The following is an 18,443-nucleotide window of genomic DNA, read 5'->3' as shown; positions in this document are numbered from 1 at the left end:
CAGCCCATGAGAAGTAGTTCTTCAGGCAGTACTTCCCTGTGTTTTCATTACTGAAAATGCCCCGCTTTCATTGCAACTACGACTCCTCACCGGACAGCAATGAAATAGCGGTTAGCGTTTTCAGTCATTTGTAAGCACAGGTTCGAATCTTGAGAATCCAATTCTCTCGATTCGGCTGTGAAGACGTAGATTACATTCAGTGTCCACCTTCGTCTTCAATGGCACATATTGTTGTTTCTCTTTAGCTGGGATTCAACTACTATGAGAATGTCTTGCCTTCGGGGACCTCGGTCTCTAGAAGGCAATTGACTTTCACCTGTTGGGCACATGCCTTAAGAGAATCATCACCTCGCTGTCCGGCAATCACGGTGGAAACCGAAATTTCCCGTTTTGGGTCTCGTTCGGCATAACCCTTCTAAGTGGCGAAGGTCACGTTGACTTACTCGGATGCTTGGACAAACTTGCCTCACTAGTCACTACCGAACGCAGTCAGTCGGCAGCTGTCAGAGCGCCGAGGCAGTTACGAACTACGCTGTGGACTTTAGTTCGGTTTTTCCAGATCAATCATTACTTCGTCTTAATGGCTTGTCACAGTACCCCATACCATCGACACCCACCATGGAGTGTCGGTGTCCTATCCACTACCGAAAAGAACAACTTCACTGCATTGGGATATGAGATGCAGAACACTTTTGCTGCAGACGGATAGACCAGTATGGGTACTGGACATCACCGAAGTCGAGAAGAAGAGGGATAAACTAAGTTCATGCGGAACTATTCCTTTCCTTTTCCGTTTTCCCCTGAGGGAACTGCATGACTTTTCCTGCGAAGTCAAGCATCCAGGGGATGGGGATCCGTGACACTCAAGTTCGTACTGAACTTCGTAGCGAAGACTGAGAACCCTTCGGTCCCTGACGATCGGATCGAGTTCTTTACAATCCCCTCCCTAATGGACTTCACCGCCTTCGATGCGAAGGGGATGCTGCTTTGTCCTGTGAGGGTGCGACGGCGCTATCTGAAGAAACTCGACACCCCAGGCTGAGTGTTGACGCCTCTTCGTTAGTAACGGGATGAAACTAGAAGAAGTACTACATTCCCTCGCGTTCCGCAAGAACTTCTCCGTGGCGCAGGTACTGAAGGCAGGGGTCTGGTCCAACCAGACCACATGCACACCCCCTACTACCTTCTGGGATATTGCCCACAGGTCCTTGGATCTTTTTCTTTGGGGACCCATGGTGGCTGCTCAAACAACGGTGTACGAACCCAGACCCTCGCAGGCTGAACAGCATCGAGTCCTGGTGTGACTGTAAGAATAGATGAGTGAATGAGAGAGTGACTGGCTCCTCTTCCCATCTTTTTTCTCTCCTCTACCTGTGGGTAGAGGGATACGGTCGTCACCCTGCCTGGATAAGGGACGAGATGCAGGTGAACTCTACTCGACAGAGCCCCATCCTACCCTTTCACTAGGGATGGGAGCAAATATCCACCATTTCCCCCAACAAGGGGGAGGAAGTGGAAGCCAACAAGAGACAAACCCATAACTTTATGTTGCCTCTTGCAAACAGGAACATGTTCTTGCTTGCTGGTACGAAGAGATACGCTTGCCTCTCTCTTAGTACTTGGTCCAGAGGTCTGACCATTGATCCTGCAGTGCACACCCCGATCAGTCGGACAGATATAGTATAGCTGTATTCTCCGAAGTCCGACAGAATTTCAAAACTTACGACACACGCAGTGGTCAGCCAGGTGGTTAGTACCCATTCCCGCCGCTGGGAGGCGGGTATCAGGAACCATTCCCATTTTCTATTTCAGATTTTCTCTGTCGCCGGTACTGGTAAACACCTTTGTTTTTTTTCAGTACCTCTGTCTTAGGATTTTGAAACTTCATTGCCGCTAAGTATCCTAATTGTCTTTTGATTTATTAACGACCTTGGATTTGTGGCCTGGCATATGCTATCATAAAGATTGATTTTGAATTTGGTTTTGATTCATCTTTGCATAAGATATCTGAACTAGTTAGGCTAGTTTCAGAGTATGTTGTCTGCAAGGTAAGGTGAGGCTACCGAAAGCTTTGGTAGATCCGCACTGGGTATGCACGAGGTGTACCGGTTATGTTTCTTTTGAGTTCTTCCCGCCGGGTCTCCAATTTCCTTTTTCAGGTTATGCGCGCCTGACGGAGGAGGGCATTGATCAGGGAAGGGGGGACTAATTACCTAAAGAAACGGTCATCTTCCCCAGAGACCAAGCTCAATCAGCCTGGATTCGAACCCTATATGATTAGGGAGTGCACTAAACACGAAGCTGACACACCACAAAAGTCCCTTCACGATGTTTGTAGTGCCAGATGACACTCCCAGTCCGTGTACCTCTAAGGTGGTAGAGCTTACACTTCAGGCAGCAGCAGAGGACAAACCCATGCCTCAGATCAGAGAGATGGATTTACCATCCGTGCTCTTCCAGAGGTATGGAGTGCTGGGTAGATGCCCCGGCAACATTCTCGGTAGGCAAATTGAGCCAAGATTGTGCTACAACGAACTCTTTAGCGAGCCCATTACCCAGACTCCCAGAGGCACTGGTAAAGGCGGAGTATTGAGCCAGATGTCGCTTGTGCAGGTCTATCAATTCCGCCACTATAGCGGAAATGATGACCCTGGTCTACACAGACGAACCATTGGTCAAGATCCTGACGAAGTCATTGCTTCACACCTTACAGTGTGATGTGTATGACTTTGCAGTAGCCAGGACGAACTGCAGGAAGCACGTCTTGGCCAATGCTTACATTCGCCATGAACCAAATAGGCTCATCAATCTTCGATCTGTTCCCCGAGACCGTAGTGAACGAAGTTCTGGGTGAAGCAACTAGGGTCAACCAAAGTTTGCGAGTTCGCTAGGGCCTGATCCCCAAGAGGAGATTTGAATCCTCTGGAGCACAGCCTAGGAGTAAGAAGAGAGCAAGGAGGTTTCAGTCCTTCCAGACTACCCAACCTCAAACAATGGTCCAGACTGTTCCAGTAGGCCAGCTGAACCAACCATCCACCTCAAAGGCTCAGCCTCAACAACAGTTCGTGCTGCTGCAGAGCCAACCCTCTCAGCAGCCCCAAAGCTCGGCCACGTTTACCTCTTCCCCGGCCTTTAATGATTCCTATGAGAACCAGGAGGTATTTCACGGGTACAAAACAGGTTCGCAAGAGGTAGTCAAGCCAAGAAGGGGGGAACTTTCCGCAGGGAAGCTGGCGGAAAAAGAGCATCCGTCAGAGGGAAGCCGGGGGGTAGCCCGACCCTCAGCGAACCAGTGAGACTCCTCAGGTAGGGGTAAGACTGGACTTATTCAAGAACCGCTGGAAATTCAGCACTCAGGCGCACAACATGATAGCAAATGGACTGGGATGGAGCTGGGAGAAAGGGCCTCCTCCATCAACCAGTTCTTATCAACTTCCTACAGCAGACCTAATAAAGTACACTCAAGACCTTCTTCAAAAAAGAAGGTAATTACAAAGAGCAAATACTTAAAGTTTCAAGGACGCTTGTTCAGCGTTCCAAGAAGACACAAACAACCAAGAATAATAATTAAGAACCGTTGTCTTCAATCTGAACTCATACATTCAATGCAACAAGTTCCATATGCTAACCGTTTCGCAGGTACGGACCTTACTTCCCCATGGGGCCGTCACCAACTCTATAGTTCTTACAGATGCTTACTATCATGTTCCAGTAGCAAGACACTTCCACCCCTTCCTAGGCTTCAGGCTAGGCCAACAGGCTTACGCCTTCGATGTAATGCCGTTCGGGCTCAACATAGCTCCCAGAATATTTACAAAGATAGCAGAAACAGTAGTACAAGGACTGAGAGCTCAAGGGATAATGCTAATAGCCTACCTAGACGACTGGCTCTTCTGGGCCTCAAACGACAAAGAATGTCTCAGAGCAACCCACAAAGTGATGAGATTTCTGGAATCCCTAGGATTCCAGATAAACAGCAAGAAATCCCGACTCACTCCGGCACCACGGTTTCAGTGGTTGGGAATACAATGGGATCTCAAATCACACAACTTTCGATCCCGCCGGAGAAACGAAGGGAAATAGCAAAGCCTACGAGGCACTTCCTCAAAGGCAGACAAACGTCCCGGGGGGAACCAAGAAAGAATCTTAGGTTCACTCCAATTCGCCTCAGTAACAGATGTTCTACTAAAAGCCAAACTGAAGGTCATAAACCGGGTTTGGCGCACCAGAGCGAACAGGAAATTGCGAGACAAAATTTCCCGCATCCCTCAGATACCACGGAAGAGACTCTGTCCATGGACAAGAAAGTCAACAACCTGCAAAATCAATACCATTACAGTTCCCTCCACCAAGTTTAGTGGTCCACACGGACACCTCACGAAGCCGTTGGGGGGGATACTCCCAATACGAAAAGGTCAGGGTGCTTGGCCACTAACACTCGCAGCTTCATGTCAATGTTTTAGAAGCCATGGCAGTATTTCTAACCCTAAGGGAACACTCTCCGGTGAGGAGGATCCATATCAGGTTAGTATTAGACAGTGCAGTAATAGTCCACTGCATAAACAGAGGAGGTTCCAAATCAAGCCACATAAATCATGTCATGATAGCAATCTTTTCGTTGGCAGCAAAGAATCAGAGGCATCTGTCAACAACTCACCTGGCAGGAGTAAGGAACGTAGTGGCAGATGCACGGTCAAGGACAACTCCACTAGAGTCGGAATGGTCCTTAGACGACGTGTCATTCAAGTGGATCAGTCAGCAAAGCCTTGGTCTGCAAGTAGACTTATTTGCCACAGAATCCAACCACAAGTTACAGTGCTATGTGGCTCCCAACCTGGACCCCATGGCCCAGGCCACAGACGCCATGTCCATAGATTGGAACATTGGCAGAGGATTTACCTATTTCCTCCAATAAAAAAAAAAAAATATACTAATGAAAGGTCCTGGGACAAAACCTCAGATCCTTCAAAGAACGGATTGTGCTTGTAGCTCCCAACTGGCCCAAGAGCAATTGGTACCCGTTACTAGGGAATTGGGGACTCCGCCCCCAACAGATCCCTCCCCAACCCGAGTCTTAACACAATCAGTACAAACGAGGACTGTGTGCGCTTCCTCAAGGATTCAGAATGCCCTAACTTTATGGACTTCATGAAAATTTGCAGCGCAGAAAGATGACAACATGGATCCTATTAACACCCTTGTTTCTAGAATCAGACAACGTGAATCTACGCTTAGGCAGTACGATTCTGCGGTAAGAAGCTAGCCTCTTTCCTGAAAGACTATAAGTAAGACGATGAATACAAATCTGGCTGTTACTTCTTTAGGACCCTGTTTGAGAAGGGCCTAGTAGCTAGAACTATTACCACAACTTAATCTGCCTTAAGGAAATTATTCCAGTTTGGTTTTAACATTAATTTAACAGATTTATAATTTTCATCGATTGCAAGAGCATTGTGTTAGATTAAGCCAGCAGACAGACCTCATACAGTCTCCTGGTTTCTAATGACGTACTTAAACTAGCTCAGACACTGACAATGAATCGTGTCCTTATTCAAACCCTCCTTAGGTAGACTTTAGTCCTTGTAAGCCTAGCTTCAGACAGAATGTCAGAATTGTCGGCTCTTTCTAGAGAATCCATAAATCATATTGACTTTCTTCCACCCGGAGAAGTTTCTATAATTATCAGATCGGAATTCTTGGCTAAAACGAAGATCCTCATGGCAGGTGGTCCCCCCTGGAAGCTTGTCCCACTTCCACAGGATCTATCCCTTTGCCCAGTCAAAACATTGAGATCATTTTTAGACAGAACTTCCAATAAAATTTCAGGTCCTTTATTCATTAGAGAGAATGGTGAAACAATCTCACTAAAAGCAGTTAGACAACAAATTCTGTATTTTATTAAATAGGCTAACCCGGAATCAGTCCCGCATGTACCTGATGTCCGAGCAGTAGCTACCTCAATTCATCACTTCCACCATATGAACTTTGAGGACCATTACAAAGTATACGGGATGGAAGTCACCGAAAGTATTTAAAGCCTCTACCTTAAATCCTTAGAGGCCCCTTAAATATTCAGCAGTGCAGCAGGGAACATTGTTTCACCGACAGAGTTTTCACTGGATTGCACAATGAACCATTCTTGTACTGTATAGTATATTTAAACTGTTATTCATATATGTAAAATATCTTATATTACTTGATGTAGTAATATCTATATTACATGGTGTAGTAATCACCCTGGTCTTACCAGAATTTGGTTGTGGTTTTTATATATACTTCATAGAGTAAGGACCTAGACTTAAGATATTTGTTAAAAATGATATTGTAATGATACAATTAAGTTTGTTATACTTACCTGGCAGATATATATATAGCTGATAATTTCCGACACCGACAGAATTTAAAACTTACGACACACGTAGTGGGAGTCAGGTGGTTAGTACCCATTCCCGCCGCTGGGAGGCGGGTATCAGAATCATTCCCATTTTCTATTCATAATTTTTTATTTCCACTGTCTCCTGAGGGGAGGTGGGCGGGTACTTAATTATATATATCTGCCAGGTAAGTATGAACAAACTTAATTGTATCATTACAATTCATTTTGTTCATGCACTACCTGTCAGATATATATATAGCTGAATCCCACCTTTGGTGGTGGGAGAGACAGAATAGAGGATTTAGGACACATATGTGCAGATAATTGATATCTTGATTCCTTACCTGTTAGCATAGCTGGCTTCGTGATTACTGCCACGTAAGTCTGCTTGTGCTACTAGAGTTGCCAGCAAGGTAGAGACCTATGAAGCTGGTGCACTCCAGATGATCTGTCAACAGGGGCGAGACCACGACGTGACTAGACCATGGACCATACTAATGAGGGCAACGAGACAAAAATACCACCACCTGGCTTAGTTTACCAAAGGCATCCCACTTAACTAAGCTAATGAAGGGAGACCCGCCCCAGGCGGTCACCCCAAAACCATAAACACAAATTAAAACCCCTAATCCCTAAAGGATAGGATGAGTGTTACCTCCTGCCCCCAAAACAGTGTCTGCAGCAATGTATGGTCCGAGGGGAGAAGCAATTTTCGTATGTCACTTTCACCTTCCCGCAGGTAGTGTGAAGCGAACACCGAATTGCTTCTCCAAAATGTGGCATTCAAAATATCTTTGAGAGCCATATTTTGTGAAAGGCTACCGAAGTAGCAATAGCTCTCACCTCGTGAGCGTTTACTTTCAGAAGCTTTATCACTGTCACTACACTTATTATGCGCTTCTTGAATCGTATTCCTGATGAAGAACGCCAGTGCGTTTTTCGACATAGGAAGATCAGGTTTCCTCACTGAACACCACAAATTGTCCGATGAACCTCTGCAAGCTTTAGTTCTCTGCAGATAGAACTTTAGAGCCCTGACGGACACAGGAATCTCTCACGTTCGTTTCCAACTATATCTGACAACCCTTTGATTTCAAAGGACCTCGGCCACGGGTTGGAAGGATTCTCGTTCTTTGCTAAGAACTGGACTTAAAGAACACACCGCACTACTTTCTGAAAAGCCAATCTGGCTTGCTAATGGCCTGAATTTCGCTAACCCTCTTCGCCGTCGCCAGAGCGGTTAGGAAGATCGTTTTCTTCGTCAGATTCCTGATAGAAACTGAATGAAGCGGTTCGAAGTTACTCGACATCAAATATTTGAGTACCACATCCAAGTTCCACGAGGGTACTTTAGGCTGGACTACCTTCCTAGTCTCGAACGATCTAATGAGATCATGAATGTCCTTATTATTAGACAAATCGAGTCCTCTGTGTCTAAAGACTACAGAAAGCACGCTCCTGTAGCCTTTAATAGTTGGAACAGCCAACTTCACTTCTTCTCTCAGATGAAGAAGGAAGTCAGCTATCTGGCTCACAGAGGTTGTGGTGGAGGAAATGCCCTTCTTCCTGCACCAGGATCTGAAGACAGCCCACTTCGATTGGTACATAGCGATCGAGGAGGGCCTCCTTCCGGTGGCAATCGCCTTCGCCACAGTCTTGAAAAAACCCTCGCTCTGGCCAACTTCTTGATAGTCTGAACGCAGTCAGACTCAGAGCGGGGAGGTTTTTTTGTGTGGTACTCTCGAAGTGGGGCTGTCTGAGTAGATCTTTCCTTAAGGGTAGAGTCCTCGGAAAGTCTACCAGGAAGGACATCACCTCTGTGAACCAGTCGGCTGCCGGCCAGAAGGGGGCGATGAGTGTCATCCTCGCTCCTTCCGATGCCGCAAACTTCCTCATCACTTCCCGAGGATCTTGAGCGGGGGAAAAGCGTATATGTCTAGGCCCGACCAATTCCAAGTAGGGCGGTCTACTGCGACTGCTCCCGGGTCCAGAACTGGGGAGCAATAGAGTGAAGTCTTCTCGTCCTGGACGTTGCGAAGACATCCACCTGTGGACAGCCCCACAGGTTCCACAGCGACTGGCAAACCTCTTGGTGAAGGGTCCACTCTGTCGGCAACAGCTGTCCTCGCCGACTGAGAAGTCCGCCCGAACATTCTGTACTCCTGACACGAACCTTGTCAGGATCGTGACTTCTTGCGCTTTTGCCCACAAAAGGAGTTCCTTTGCGATGGCAAACAGAGAAGGCGGAGTGAGTTCCACCTTGATTTCTTAGGTATGCCAGCGCTGTGGTGTGTCCGAATTGATCTGAACGACTTTGCCGGATACTTCTTCCTGGAAAAACCTGAGAGCCAGATAAATGGCTGACAACTCTTTCAGATTGATGTGCCAGGACAACCTGTTCCCCTCTCCAGGTGCCCGACACTTCTTTCCCTCCTAGTGTTGCTCCCAACCCGTGGACGACGCGTCGGAAAACAACAACTAGGTCGGGGTTCCGAAGTTTGAGGGAGAGCCCTTCTGCGAGCTTCCGAGGATCTGACCACCAACTTAGGTGATCCTTCACCTCTCTCGTTAAGCACAAGATCGCCTCCAGATCTTGCTTGTTCTTCCAACTGTTGGCTAGGAAGAATTGAAGAGGTTCTGAGGTGGAGCCTTCCCAGAGAAACAAACTTCTCCAGTGAGTAAATGGTCCCCAGCAAAACTCATCCATTCCCTCACCGAGCATTGTTTCCTTCCCCAGAAAGGTCGCCACTTTCTCCAAGCATTGAAGTTGTCGCCCCTGGGACGGAAAAGCCCGAAAAGCCACTGAGTCCATCTGAATCCCCAGATAGACTAAAGATTGAGACGGAGTCAAATGCGACTTTTCGAGGTTTACCAGAAGCCCCAGGGACTTTGCTAAAAGTCATGGTCGTGTGCAGGTCCTCCAGACACCGTTCACCCAGCGATGAAAGTCGAATAAGCCAGTCGTCAGGTAGATGAGAGAGATCCGTATATTCTCCAAATGAAGCAGCCTTGCCACGTTTCTTCATTAGAATGGTGAAAACCATCGGCGCTGTGGTCAGACCGAAGCAAAGTGCCCTGAATTGGAATACCTTCCCCTTCAGGACAAATCGCAGGTATTTGCCTTGATTGGGGATGGATGGGGACGTGAAAATAGCGCGTCTTGGAGGTCTAGTGAGACCATCCAATGGCCCCCGGTCTCAAAGCGACAGCACCGATTGAGTCGTCTCCATCTTGAATTTCTTCTTTATCACGAAGAGATTTAGGCTGCTGACATCGAGGACGGGTCGCCCACCCCCCCCCGAATGTTTCGGCACCAGGAACAGGCGGTTGTAAAACCCTGGCGATTCCAGGTCGAAGACCTGTTCCACCGCTTGCTTCTCGATCATTTGTTCCAGCAGATCGAAAAGCACTTTCTGCTTCTCTCCTCGATAAGAGGGAGACAAATCCTTTGGTGTTGAGGATAGCGGGGGTGGACTTCAAGAAAGGGATCCTGTACCCTTTCCTCACGACATCCAGCGACCAAGGGTCGCATCTCTCTCTTCCCAGGGCTTTCCGCGAATCGAAGGAAGCCTGGCTCCTACCGGCGTCTGAAGGACTTCCGAATCACTTCCTACTCTTTGACGGAGCAGGGGTTTTTCCTCTGGAAGAGCCTCTTCCTCGGGAGGCTGCTTTCGAGGAAGGTCCAGCACGAAAGGGCTTCGATTTCTTGGCAAACGAAGCTCCAGAAGATGAAGCAGCTGCTGGCCTTCTAGAAGACTGAGCCAGAAGATCTTGCGTTGCCGTTTTTTTTCCTGAAGGCTTGAAGCTATGTCCTTAACCATAGCCTGGGGGAAGAGATGGTCTGAGAAAGGAGCGAAAAGCAGTCCGCCTTTTGCGTTGGAGAGAGGATTTGGCCGTGAAGTTACAAAAGAGCGCTCTCTTCTTGAGAATCCCCGAGCTAAAGTGCGTAGCCAACTCCTCAGAACCATCCCTGACGGCCTTGTCCATGCAGAAAGAACGCTGGACAGCTCCCCCAGACTAATAGTATCAGAACTCCTTGACCTGGCATCTAAAACTCCAAGACACCAGTCGAGAAAGTTGAAGACCTCTAGAGTCCTGAAGAGGCCTTTTAGGTGAAAGTCGAACTCGTTATGGGTCCAAGGGGGGTGACTTTTGATGAAGACAGAAGGGCTCTTCTGGAGGCGTCTACGATGCTCCCGAAGTCACCTTGAGCAGAGGCTGGTAGTTTAACGCCTATGTCTTCTCCTGTCTCATACCACATGCCTCCTTTACCACAGAGTCTTGAAGGCGGTAAAGCTAAAGAGGACTTCCTGACGCTTTCCTCTTCTCCATCCACTCCTGGACTTTCCGGAACGCTTGCTTCGTGGAAAGCGACTTCTTCATTTTAATGAACCCAAGAAGCCTTCGTTGCCTTAAAAGAAGAAAATTAGAAGGGAGGAGTACGAGGGGGCTTCCGGCTTCCGGTTGAAAAAAGTTTCTCCGAACTCCGACTGTAGAAGACGCATCAGAACTTTATAGTCCGATGAGACCAGTAGCTGGTTGCTGTTCCTCCTCTGCTTCTACTAAATCATCGCTAACTCCTTCCTCAGAAACTGGAGAAGTAGGAGGAAACTCTGAAGAAAACTTAACGAACAGGAAGGGTTCCTTCATCCACCTGAACTTGCATTGGTGAAGAAGGTGTCTACCAGCGCGCGCGCTTGGCGTCCGAATTCGCACGTTTGGCGCCGACAGGTGCGCGCTCGACATCTACTAACACACGCTTGGCGTCCACTGGCGCGCACCGAGCGTCCACTAGTGCACGCTTGGCTTCCACTGGTGCGCGCCGAGCGTCAGTCAGCGAGCGGCTGCCGCTCACTGGTGCACGTTTATCAACAACAGGTGCGCGTTTGGCGGCACCTGAAGCGCGCTCCACTTGCACAGAAGCGCGCTCAGTGTCCATCACTCGCTTGCGAAACATACGAAGACTTGCGAGCGGGAGATAGTTCATCCTGAGAGCGAGAAGCGAACTTCTCACCTCCTCTAGAGAGCTGCTGGGGAGCAGAACGAACTCTAGAGGGAGACTCGAACGAAGAGAGATGGCGAGCGAGGAGAGAGCAAAGACGGGTCTTGACTTCTTCACAGGAAGCTTCTCATCCTTCCTACGACGCGGAAGAGACTCTCTAGCAGCAAGAGCGTCCTGAAGTTGCTGCTGCAGTGACTGAATCATCCCTCTTTGGTTTCGAATCTTCCTGCTCCGGGGAGGGACTGATCCTGTGAGCAGGAGAGCGGCGAGGGGACGCCTCCTTCTCCTCCAGGTACGGCTCTTCCCGAGCTCTGGAGCGACTGTATCGCTCGTACGAGCTAACTGAATCCAAGTCCGAAGACTCTCTACGCCTTTTCTGCGGCGGAAAAGCAGCGAACGCACTGTCAGGCGAAGATCGCAAAAGCGGAGAACTAGGACGTGAAGCGTCAACATTACGCGCCGTCCTTTTCAGCGGACGTGAAGCACCTTGAGAACTCCACCCCTTACGTGGGGATGAAGCCTCCGATGACGAAAAACACTCCTTGAGGAGACGTGCACGCGGGCACGCTCCCTGGCAGTCTGGGGATTTCATCAGTAACTGCCGAAGGCACGTCAGATCGGTGGGGGTTCCTTGTAACCCTCCTCGGCTTTCGACATGCTCCCTCCCCAGGTCCTGGGAGTCAAGACAGAGGTCCAGGCCTAGAGGCGAAACGAGGCCGATCTGACGCCACCACCCTCCAACAATACAAGGGTGGTATCACTGCACTTTTGCACGTCACTTTTGCTCTCAAGAGCCAACACTTTCGATTCTAGATACGAATCGACTCCAATATTAAGGATAAAAGTATTACTCTCTACAGACACTGCTTCAGGGCCCGGAGGCAAAACTACAGGGTGGGTTAGGAGCATTAACAGAAGGAGGGTTAACAGGAGAAACATTAATTTCTTGCACGCCTGAAACACTCCTGGAGGAAGACCTCCTTAACCTATCCTTTCAAGTTTCCTAAGATAGGTCTCATACGCCTTCCACTCAGAATCTGTTAGTCTTTCGCACTCCTTGCAACGGCTTTCATACACACATTCATGCTCCCTGCAACTCTTACATACCGTATGTGGTCTACTGAAGCTTTCAGTAGCCTACCTCTACAATCAGTTCTAGAGCAGAACCTAGCGCTAGCTGTACTAGACCCTGACATATTATTCCAAGAAAAGTCCAAACCAAAATCAAATCAATCCACTAATAACGTGTGCCTAGCCACCGATCCAATCAATTAATCCAAAAAGAACCAAAAGGGATACTCAAGTAGCAAAAAGTTTCCAAATCCAGACGGAGGTGCTGTAAACAGATGTTCACAACACCGGCAACAGAAAAAATTATGAATAGAAAATGGGAATGATTCCTGATACCCGCCTCCCAGCGGCGGGAATGGGTACTAACCACCTGACTCCCACTACGTGTGTCGTAAGTTTTAAATTCTGTCGGTGTCGGAAATTATCAGCTATATATATATCTGACGTAAGTTGCATGAACAAACTTTATTTTAGATTTAAGGGAACTGATTAAAATAGGGTAGAATTGCTTAAACAGTTTAATTTCTCCCTTCTGTAGCCTTGTGGATATTATAATCCAAGCTTGTGGCACCGATTGGCTCTGTTACTATTTCAAGGAGGGACACAGGTTAGGCCCAGAAAAGGGATTTTGACAAAGGAAAAATCTATTTCTGGGCAGTGACCTGTGTTGCCCAGTGAACCCACCCCTTCTTTCCTCACCCTGTAGGCCCAAACTTGGGTGCTATTTTCAGGAATGACGATCGAGGCACTAGTTGTAGCAGTAGCGGGCAGTAGATGTCTTTGGTACGGCTCCTCTTTAGAAGGGGGAAGATGACAAAGGAAGAGACTAAATGGCAGGGGACCTCTGATAGTGGTTTCACTCGCCCCAGTTTTATACCGACACCCTATACAGGGGTGAGCGAACCAGGTTTATCCTGGTATAATCCATGTAGCTTTTTCTCTTGTATGTTTAGCAATATTTATACCTTAGAAATGAGTGCTATAGGTACATTTCACTGGGCGACACAGGTCACTGCCCAGAAATAGATTTTTCCTTTGTCAAAATCCCTTATTTAGCCCATCATGTAAGGGTTAAGGCTGGCTCCTCTTGTGTTGGAAAGTAAATAGTACCATGAATAAAGACCTGAGGTTTGTAGGTTAAGAAAAATACAAATTACTTTTAAAATTTGTCATTTTGACAAGGCATATTTTATTTTAATTTCTCAAAATGTTATAGGCTATGTCTAAAATCTTCATTCGTCTTTTGACATGATTTTTATTTTTTTTTCCAGGACCGTGTAGAGAGATTTGCAGCAATCACTGGAACTGATGAAGCATTAGCACAGTTTTACCTTCAGGACAGGAATTGGAATCTTGAAGCAAGTTACTCTTTCTCTTTTACTATTTTATTACCTAAAGAAATGTAAATATTCCCTGTCTAATTGTATGTGCATACATGTTTAGAAATTAACGATAGCAAGCTGAGACAAAATGTCAGATAGTTTACTACTTGCTTCTGTTTGGGGAAGCACTAGAATTTCATGTGAGCCGATTAATCCTAAAGTCAGTGACCAAACCCAAGAGGGGTAAGTTGTGTTGATTTTGAAATTTAAAAAATAATGAAATGAATCTTATTTCCCTATTATTGCCAAATTGCGCTGATTTCCAGTTATCACCGCTGCTGATAATAGAGTATATTGGCGTCGATGAATACTTAACAGAGGTGCCATTAACTGATTGTCAGTGTCAAAATCTGGTTATTGGCTCTGATAAGCTGCGAAAATCATTCGCTTATCATCAAGCTGTTGGAATGGAACCCCTGCTGATATCCGGGGACTACCTGTATTTTCCATTCAGTATTCTCTGCCATTGGCCTGTATCATTGTTCTACCCATTGGAGTTCTGTGTCATTTGCCATTCTTAGGTCATGTCCAAACAAGTGGGCCCTAGTGGGCAGCTACACAAGATGTGATTCATATTTTGGATTGGTTCCATGCAGGGGCATTAAGCACCGTTTGTGTAACCCCATCTCTGGAGGTTATCCCCTGTCCTACCAACTTTTGTTCTCCCTCTATTCAGGGTGACCCATTTCCTTCTAGTGAGGGAGAATCTGAGAATCCACAGGGCAGGTCTTCACTAGGGTCAGGGAGGGCATTATTGGTAGTCTGACTGTCGCTCTCTCCATTTCTGCAGTCTGTATTTTGATAGGTCTGGGGTCTCTAGTTCTTTCAATGTCATGTAGCTCTTATGTGATTTCAGACAAGCAAATGATCCCAGGCCTGGGATCATTTGCTTGTTTGGTCTTTTCCTTTCTTGCCGTGGCATCTCGACAGATGCTAGGTGGTGCAATGCTGGCTAGTCTAAACAAAGCTGGCAGGGGTTTTGCACTCAGAGTGCTTTATTTAGCTCGATATCCACTCTTTTGGCGTGGCTTGATCTTTCCCACAGAGGAGCACAATATTTTGCAGGAGATTAACATAGTGCTAGGGCCATTTGCTGTAAAGTTTTTGCATCTGCTCCCCACTTGGTGAATGCAATTTTGCTTAGAGGGTTATTTCTGGTGGCCACTTTTTTTTTTAGCTTCTTGACATGCTCCTGAAAGTCTGTATTCTGTCAAGAGTGACGCCAAGTTAGACTGGATGCGGATGGTTTTCCAGTTCCGCGTTTTCCCATTTTATTTTTAGTTTTCTGTATGCCTGGTGGTTGTTCAGATGGAATGAGCATACCTGGGTTTTCATGAGGTTTGCTTTATAATAATAATAATTGAAAAAGAAACCTACAAAATTACTGTGTATAACATGTTTACTTATAAGTATTTATATTTTATTTTACTCAACACTCAAGTACTACTTTCAGGCCCTATCTGTAGGCCTTTTTCAAGAGATGCGTAGGTTGTCAACCTGGGTCAAGGCCCAGTAGTCTTCTGAAACTTCTTGTTGAGTCATCATTTATATGATGGCTGTTCTGGTTTCCTTGAGAGTTGCTAATCCCCTCTTGTCGCTCTGATATCCTGAGCTGTGGCGGTGGGTTTTGTACATGAACTTCCCTGCCAGATATATACTTAGCTATAGTCTCCGACGTTCCGACAGAATTTCAAATCTCGCGGCACACGCGACAGGTAGGTCAGGTGGTCTACCTTACCCGCCGCTGGGTGGCGGGCGTATGAACCAATCTATCTCTCCAGCCAGATTTTTTTCTGTCGCTGAAGCGATAACAACTGTTGTCGTTTCTTCCGATATCTTCTTCATTTCTCGCTTGCCTGGAGATTGATTTGAACATTTTGGTGACGTATTCGCTCTATGTTGGCTTGGCATACGCTGATTGTGGACCGTTATTGACTTTGCGCTGGATTTCCTGTAGAATGTCTGATTTTGATTCTGTTTCCAAAACTCCGGTTTTGTTTAGAGTAGTGTGACCGATGGATGTAAGGTGAGGTTACCGAAAGCTGCGGTGGACCCTCACACTTTCTGTGTTAAATGTAGGGGGAATGAATGTTCGTTTAGTAACCCGTGTCAAGAGTGTGAGGTTTTGAACGAAGAGGAATACAAGGCTCTTTCTTCTTATATTAGGAAACTTGAAAGGGATAGGGTACGTAAAGCTTCTTCAAGGAGCTCGAGCAGGTCGAGAATGAGTGAGAATGAAACTAACCTTAATGTAGTTTTAGAACCTTCCTCCCAGGTCTCAGCTCCTGCTCCCCGCACCGAAGCCGTAGATTCGTCTTCGGAGGCGGCGGCCTCAAAAGCTTCCTTGTGTTCTAAGGAAGACAAGAATCTTCGTACTGAGCAAGGTAAGAGTGTCAGTGATGATAAGTGCAGTGTACCCAGTGATGTGGAGGGTGCGTCTGACCGGCTCCTTAGTGCCTCCAGGCCTAGACCTCTTCCAGACTCCCAGTTCCAGTGGAGGAGGAAAGTCGAAAGCCGCAGGAGGGCTAGGGAGAGCCCCCACCGGTCAGGCGTCCCCTCGGCAGATCCTGAAGTTCGCTCCCAGGCTGCCTTGGATCGTAAGAAGAAGAATACTCTGCGCCAGTGTTTTTCGTCATCCTCTCTCCGTTCGCCGAAGCGTGGGTGGAGCTCTAAGGAGGCGTCACGCCCGTTGAAGAGGGCTGCGGAGGCTCCCTTCAGTACGTTAGCGTCCAGCCCAGAAGACTTTTCTGATGTAGCTTCCTTGCAAGCAAAGAAGCCTAGGAGATCCGGTGATCGCCCTCCTTCTCCCGCGCCTCGCGCTGAGCTTGCTTCGGAAGAAGATCCTGGAGACTCTCCTTCTCGAGTACTAGCGGGCCTACAAGCTCAGATCACAGCCTTGGCGGACTCCTTAGCATCGAGATCGCGTAGAAGGAAGGATTTGTCGCTCCCGATCAAGAGATCGAAGCGCGTTTCGTCGGAAGAGCGCTCTCCTTGTAATCGGCGTTCTCCTTCTTTTGAGGATTCTTCTACTCATCGTAACATTTCACGAGAGGAACACCACTCCCGCTCGGAGGTGTCGAGACGCCATTCGACGGATAGGCGCTCCTGGACTATGAAGATATTTCCTCAAATCGGATTCCTGCCTCGGGTAGACGCTCAGCCCCTTCTGTTTCTCTTCTTCTAGAGTTCGTGCAAGAAGAGAGAGTCGCTCAGGTCATAGAAGACTTGGTTCGTCGTCGCCGTCTCTTCTTTCTTCTCCTCGTCTTCTCAGAGAACCTAGGGAATGCCCTTCTGAAAGTAGGCGCACTTCTCCTTCCGACTACTATAGTCGGGCGTCGGATAACGTGACTGGTAGGCGCTCATCGCATGGAGTTCGCTCCTCCCTGTAAGACATCAAGAGTCTAGTAGGAGCCCTGCTCCTGGTAAGCGTCATTCTTTTAGTAGCTGTTCGCCTGGAGAAAGACACCTTGATCCTCGGTTGCTTCGTTCTCCTAGTAGGCGCTCTTCGTTCTCGAGGACTCCCTACTCTCATCGGTCTCCTCTTGCTAGAAGTCAAGAACGCCTCAAGCGCCCTGCTTCTGTTAGGCGCTCGGAGCCTTACAGACGTTCTCCCGTCGGTAAGGACCAAGATCTCGCCGAACGCCCTGTTCCGTTTAAGCGCTCGAGCGTAGCAGCCGCTCTCCGCTTCGTAGGCATCAAGAGCCTCTCGAGCGCCCTGCTCCTGAAAGGCGCCCTATTTTTAGCAACGTTTCGCCGCTTGGTAGGCGCCAGGATTCCACTAAGCGCCCTGTAACAGATAGGCGCTCGGCGCCTAGTAGCCGCTCTCCTCACGATCGGCGCCAGGATCTTAGCAGGCGCTCTCCCTCTGTAGTTTCCCTAGGGATAGACGTGGTCTTTCTAGAGAAAGGAGTCCTTCCTCTTTTGATGTTAAGAGTTTGTCTGCACTTAGGAAGGAATGCGAGTTTAGACAAGAATTTTCGGATAAGCGTCCGTCTTTTACAACTCGTCGTTCTCCTGTACGCCTCTCTACTTTGGAATCTTCTCCTCATTCAAGACGTTTGTCTCCTTCATCGCACTGTACCCCAGCTAGGAAATCATCTAAGGATTCTCATAAGGATAATCATCCTCGTTCTCCTCATCCTCGTTCTCCTCTTCAAGAAGACCAGGAAGCCTCTGAGGAAGAAACTAATACATCGGCAGCAGTTTCTTCGTACAAGAAGCTCAGAGCTTCTCCTTCAGGAGTTCGGAGAGTCTTTGAGCCCTACTGCTCCTCCTTCTCCACACTCGTTGTTCTCCACAGCGAAAGCAACGAAAGGATCTTCGTGCGTGAGAATGAAGCCGACTCTTTCTATGAAGAAAGCGCTCAAGAGTTTCGGTTCATGGATGCGCACTAAAGAGGAAGCGGGGAAAACAATGTTTGCCTTCCCTCCGTCGAAGCTTTCAGGAAGGACAGGATTTTGGTATGAGACAGGAGAACCCTTGGGACTGGGCCTTCCGTCGTCAGCTGACGCAGATTTTTCGGCACTAGTAGACGCCACTAGAAGATCAGCTTTGAATTCGGCCAGAACAACGTGGGCAATGAATGAAATGGATCACATTCTAAAAGGCATGT

General features: G+C 47.7%; 1 protein-coding gene across 4 annotated transcripts in view; it reads left to right on the top strand.

Annotated features, from left to right (window-relative positions):
• Nucleotides 1-18,443, top strand: part of LOC135222607 (tyrosyl-DNA phosphodiesterase 2-like) — a 167,068-nt gene that overhangs the window by 6,532 nt on the left and 142,093 nt on the right. For all 4 annotated transcript variants that reach the window (XR_010316298.1, XR_010316297.1, XM_064260700.1 and 1 more), the window contains exon 2: nucleotides 13,721-13,807. Coding sequence is in view for 2 of the 4 variants with exons in the window: in XM_064260700.1 (XP_064116770.1) it covers nucleotides 13,721-13,807 (87 nt within the window). In the remaining 2 variants the exon portion in view is untranslated. The remainder of the gene's footprint in view (nucleotides 1-13,720; nucleotides 13,808-18,443) is intronic.

The sequence above is a fragment of the Macrobrachium nipponense genome, chromosome 8, assembly GCF_015104395.2.
Source record: "Macrobrachium nipponense isolate FS-2020 chromosome 8, ASM1510439v2, whole genome shotgun sequence".
NCBI classification, from domain to species: Eukaryota; Metazoa; Arthropoda; class Malacostraca; order Decapoda; family Palaemonidae; genus Macrobrachium; species Macrobrachium nipponense.
This window is presented reverse-complemented; position numbering and strand designations above follow the sequence as displayed.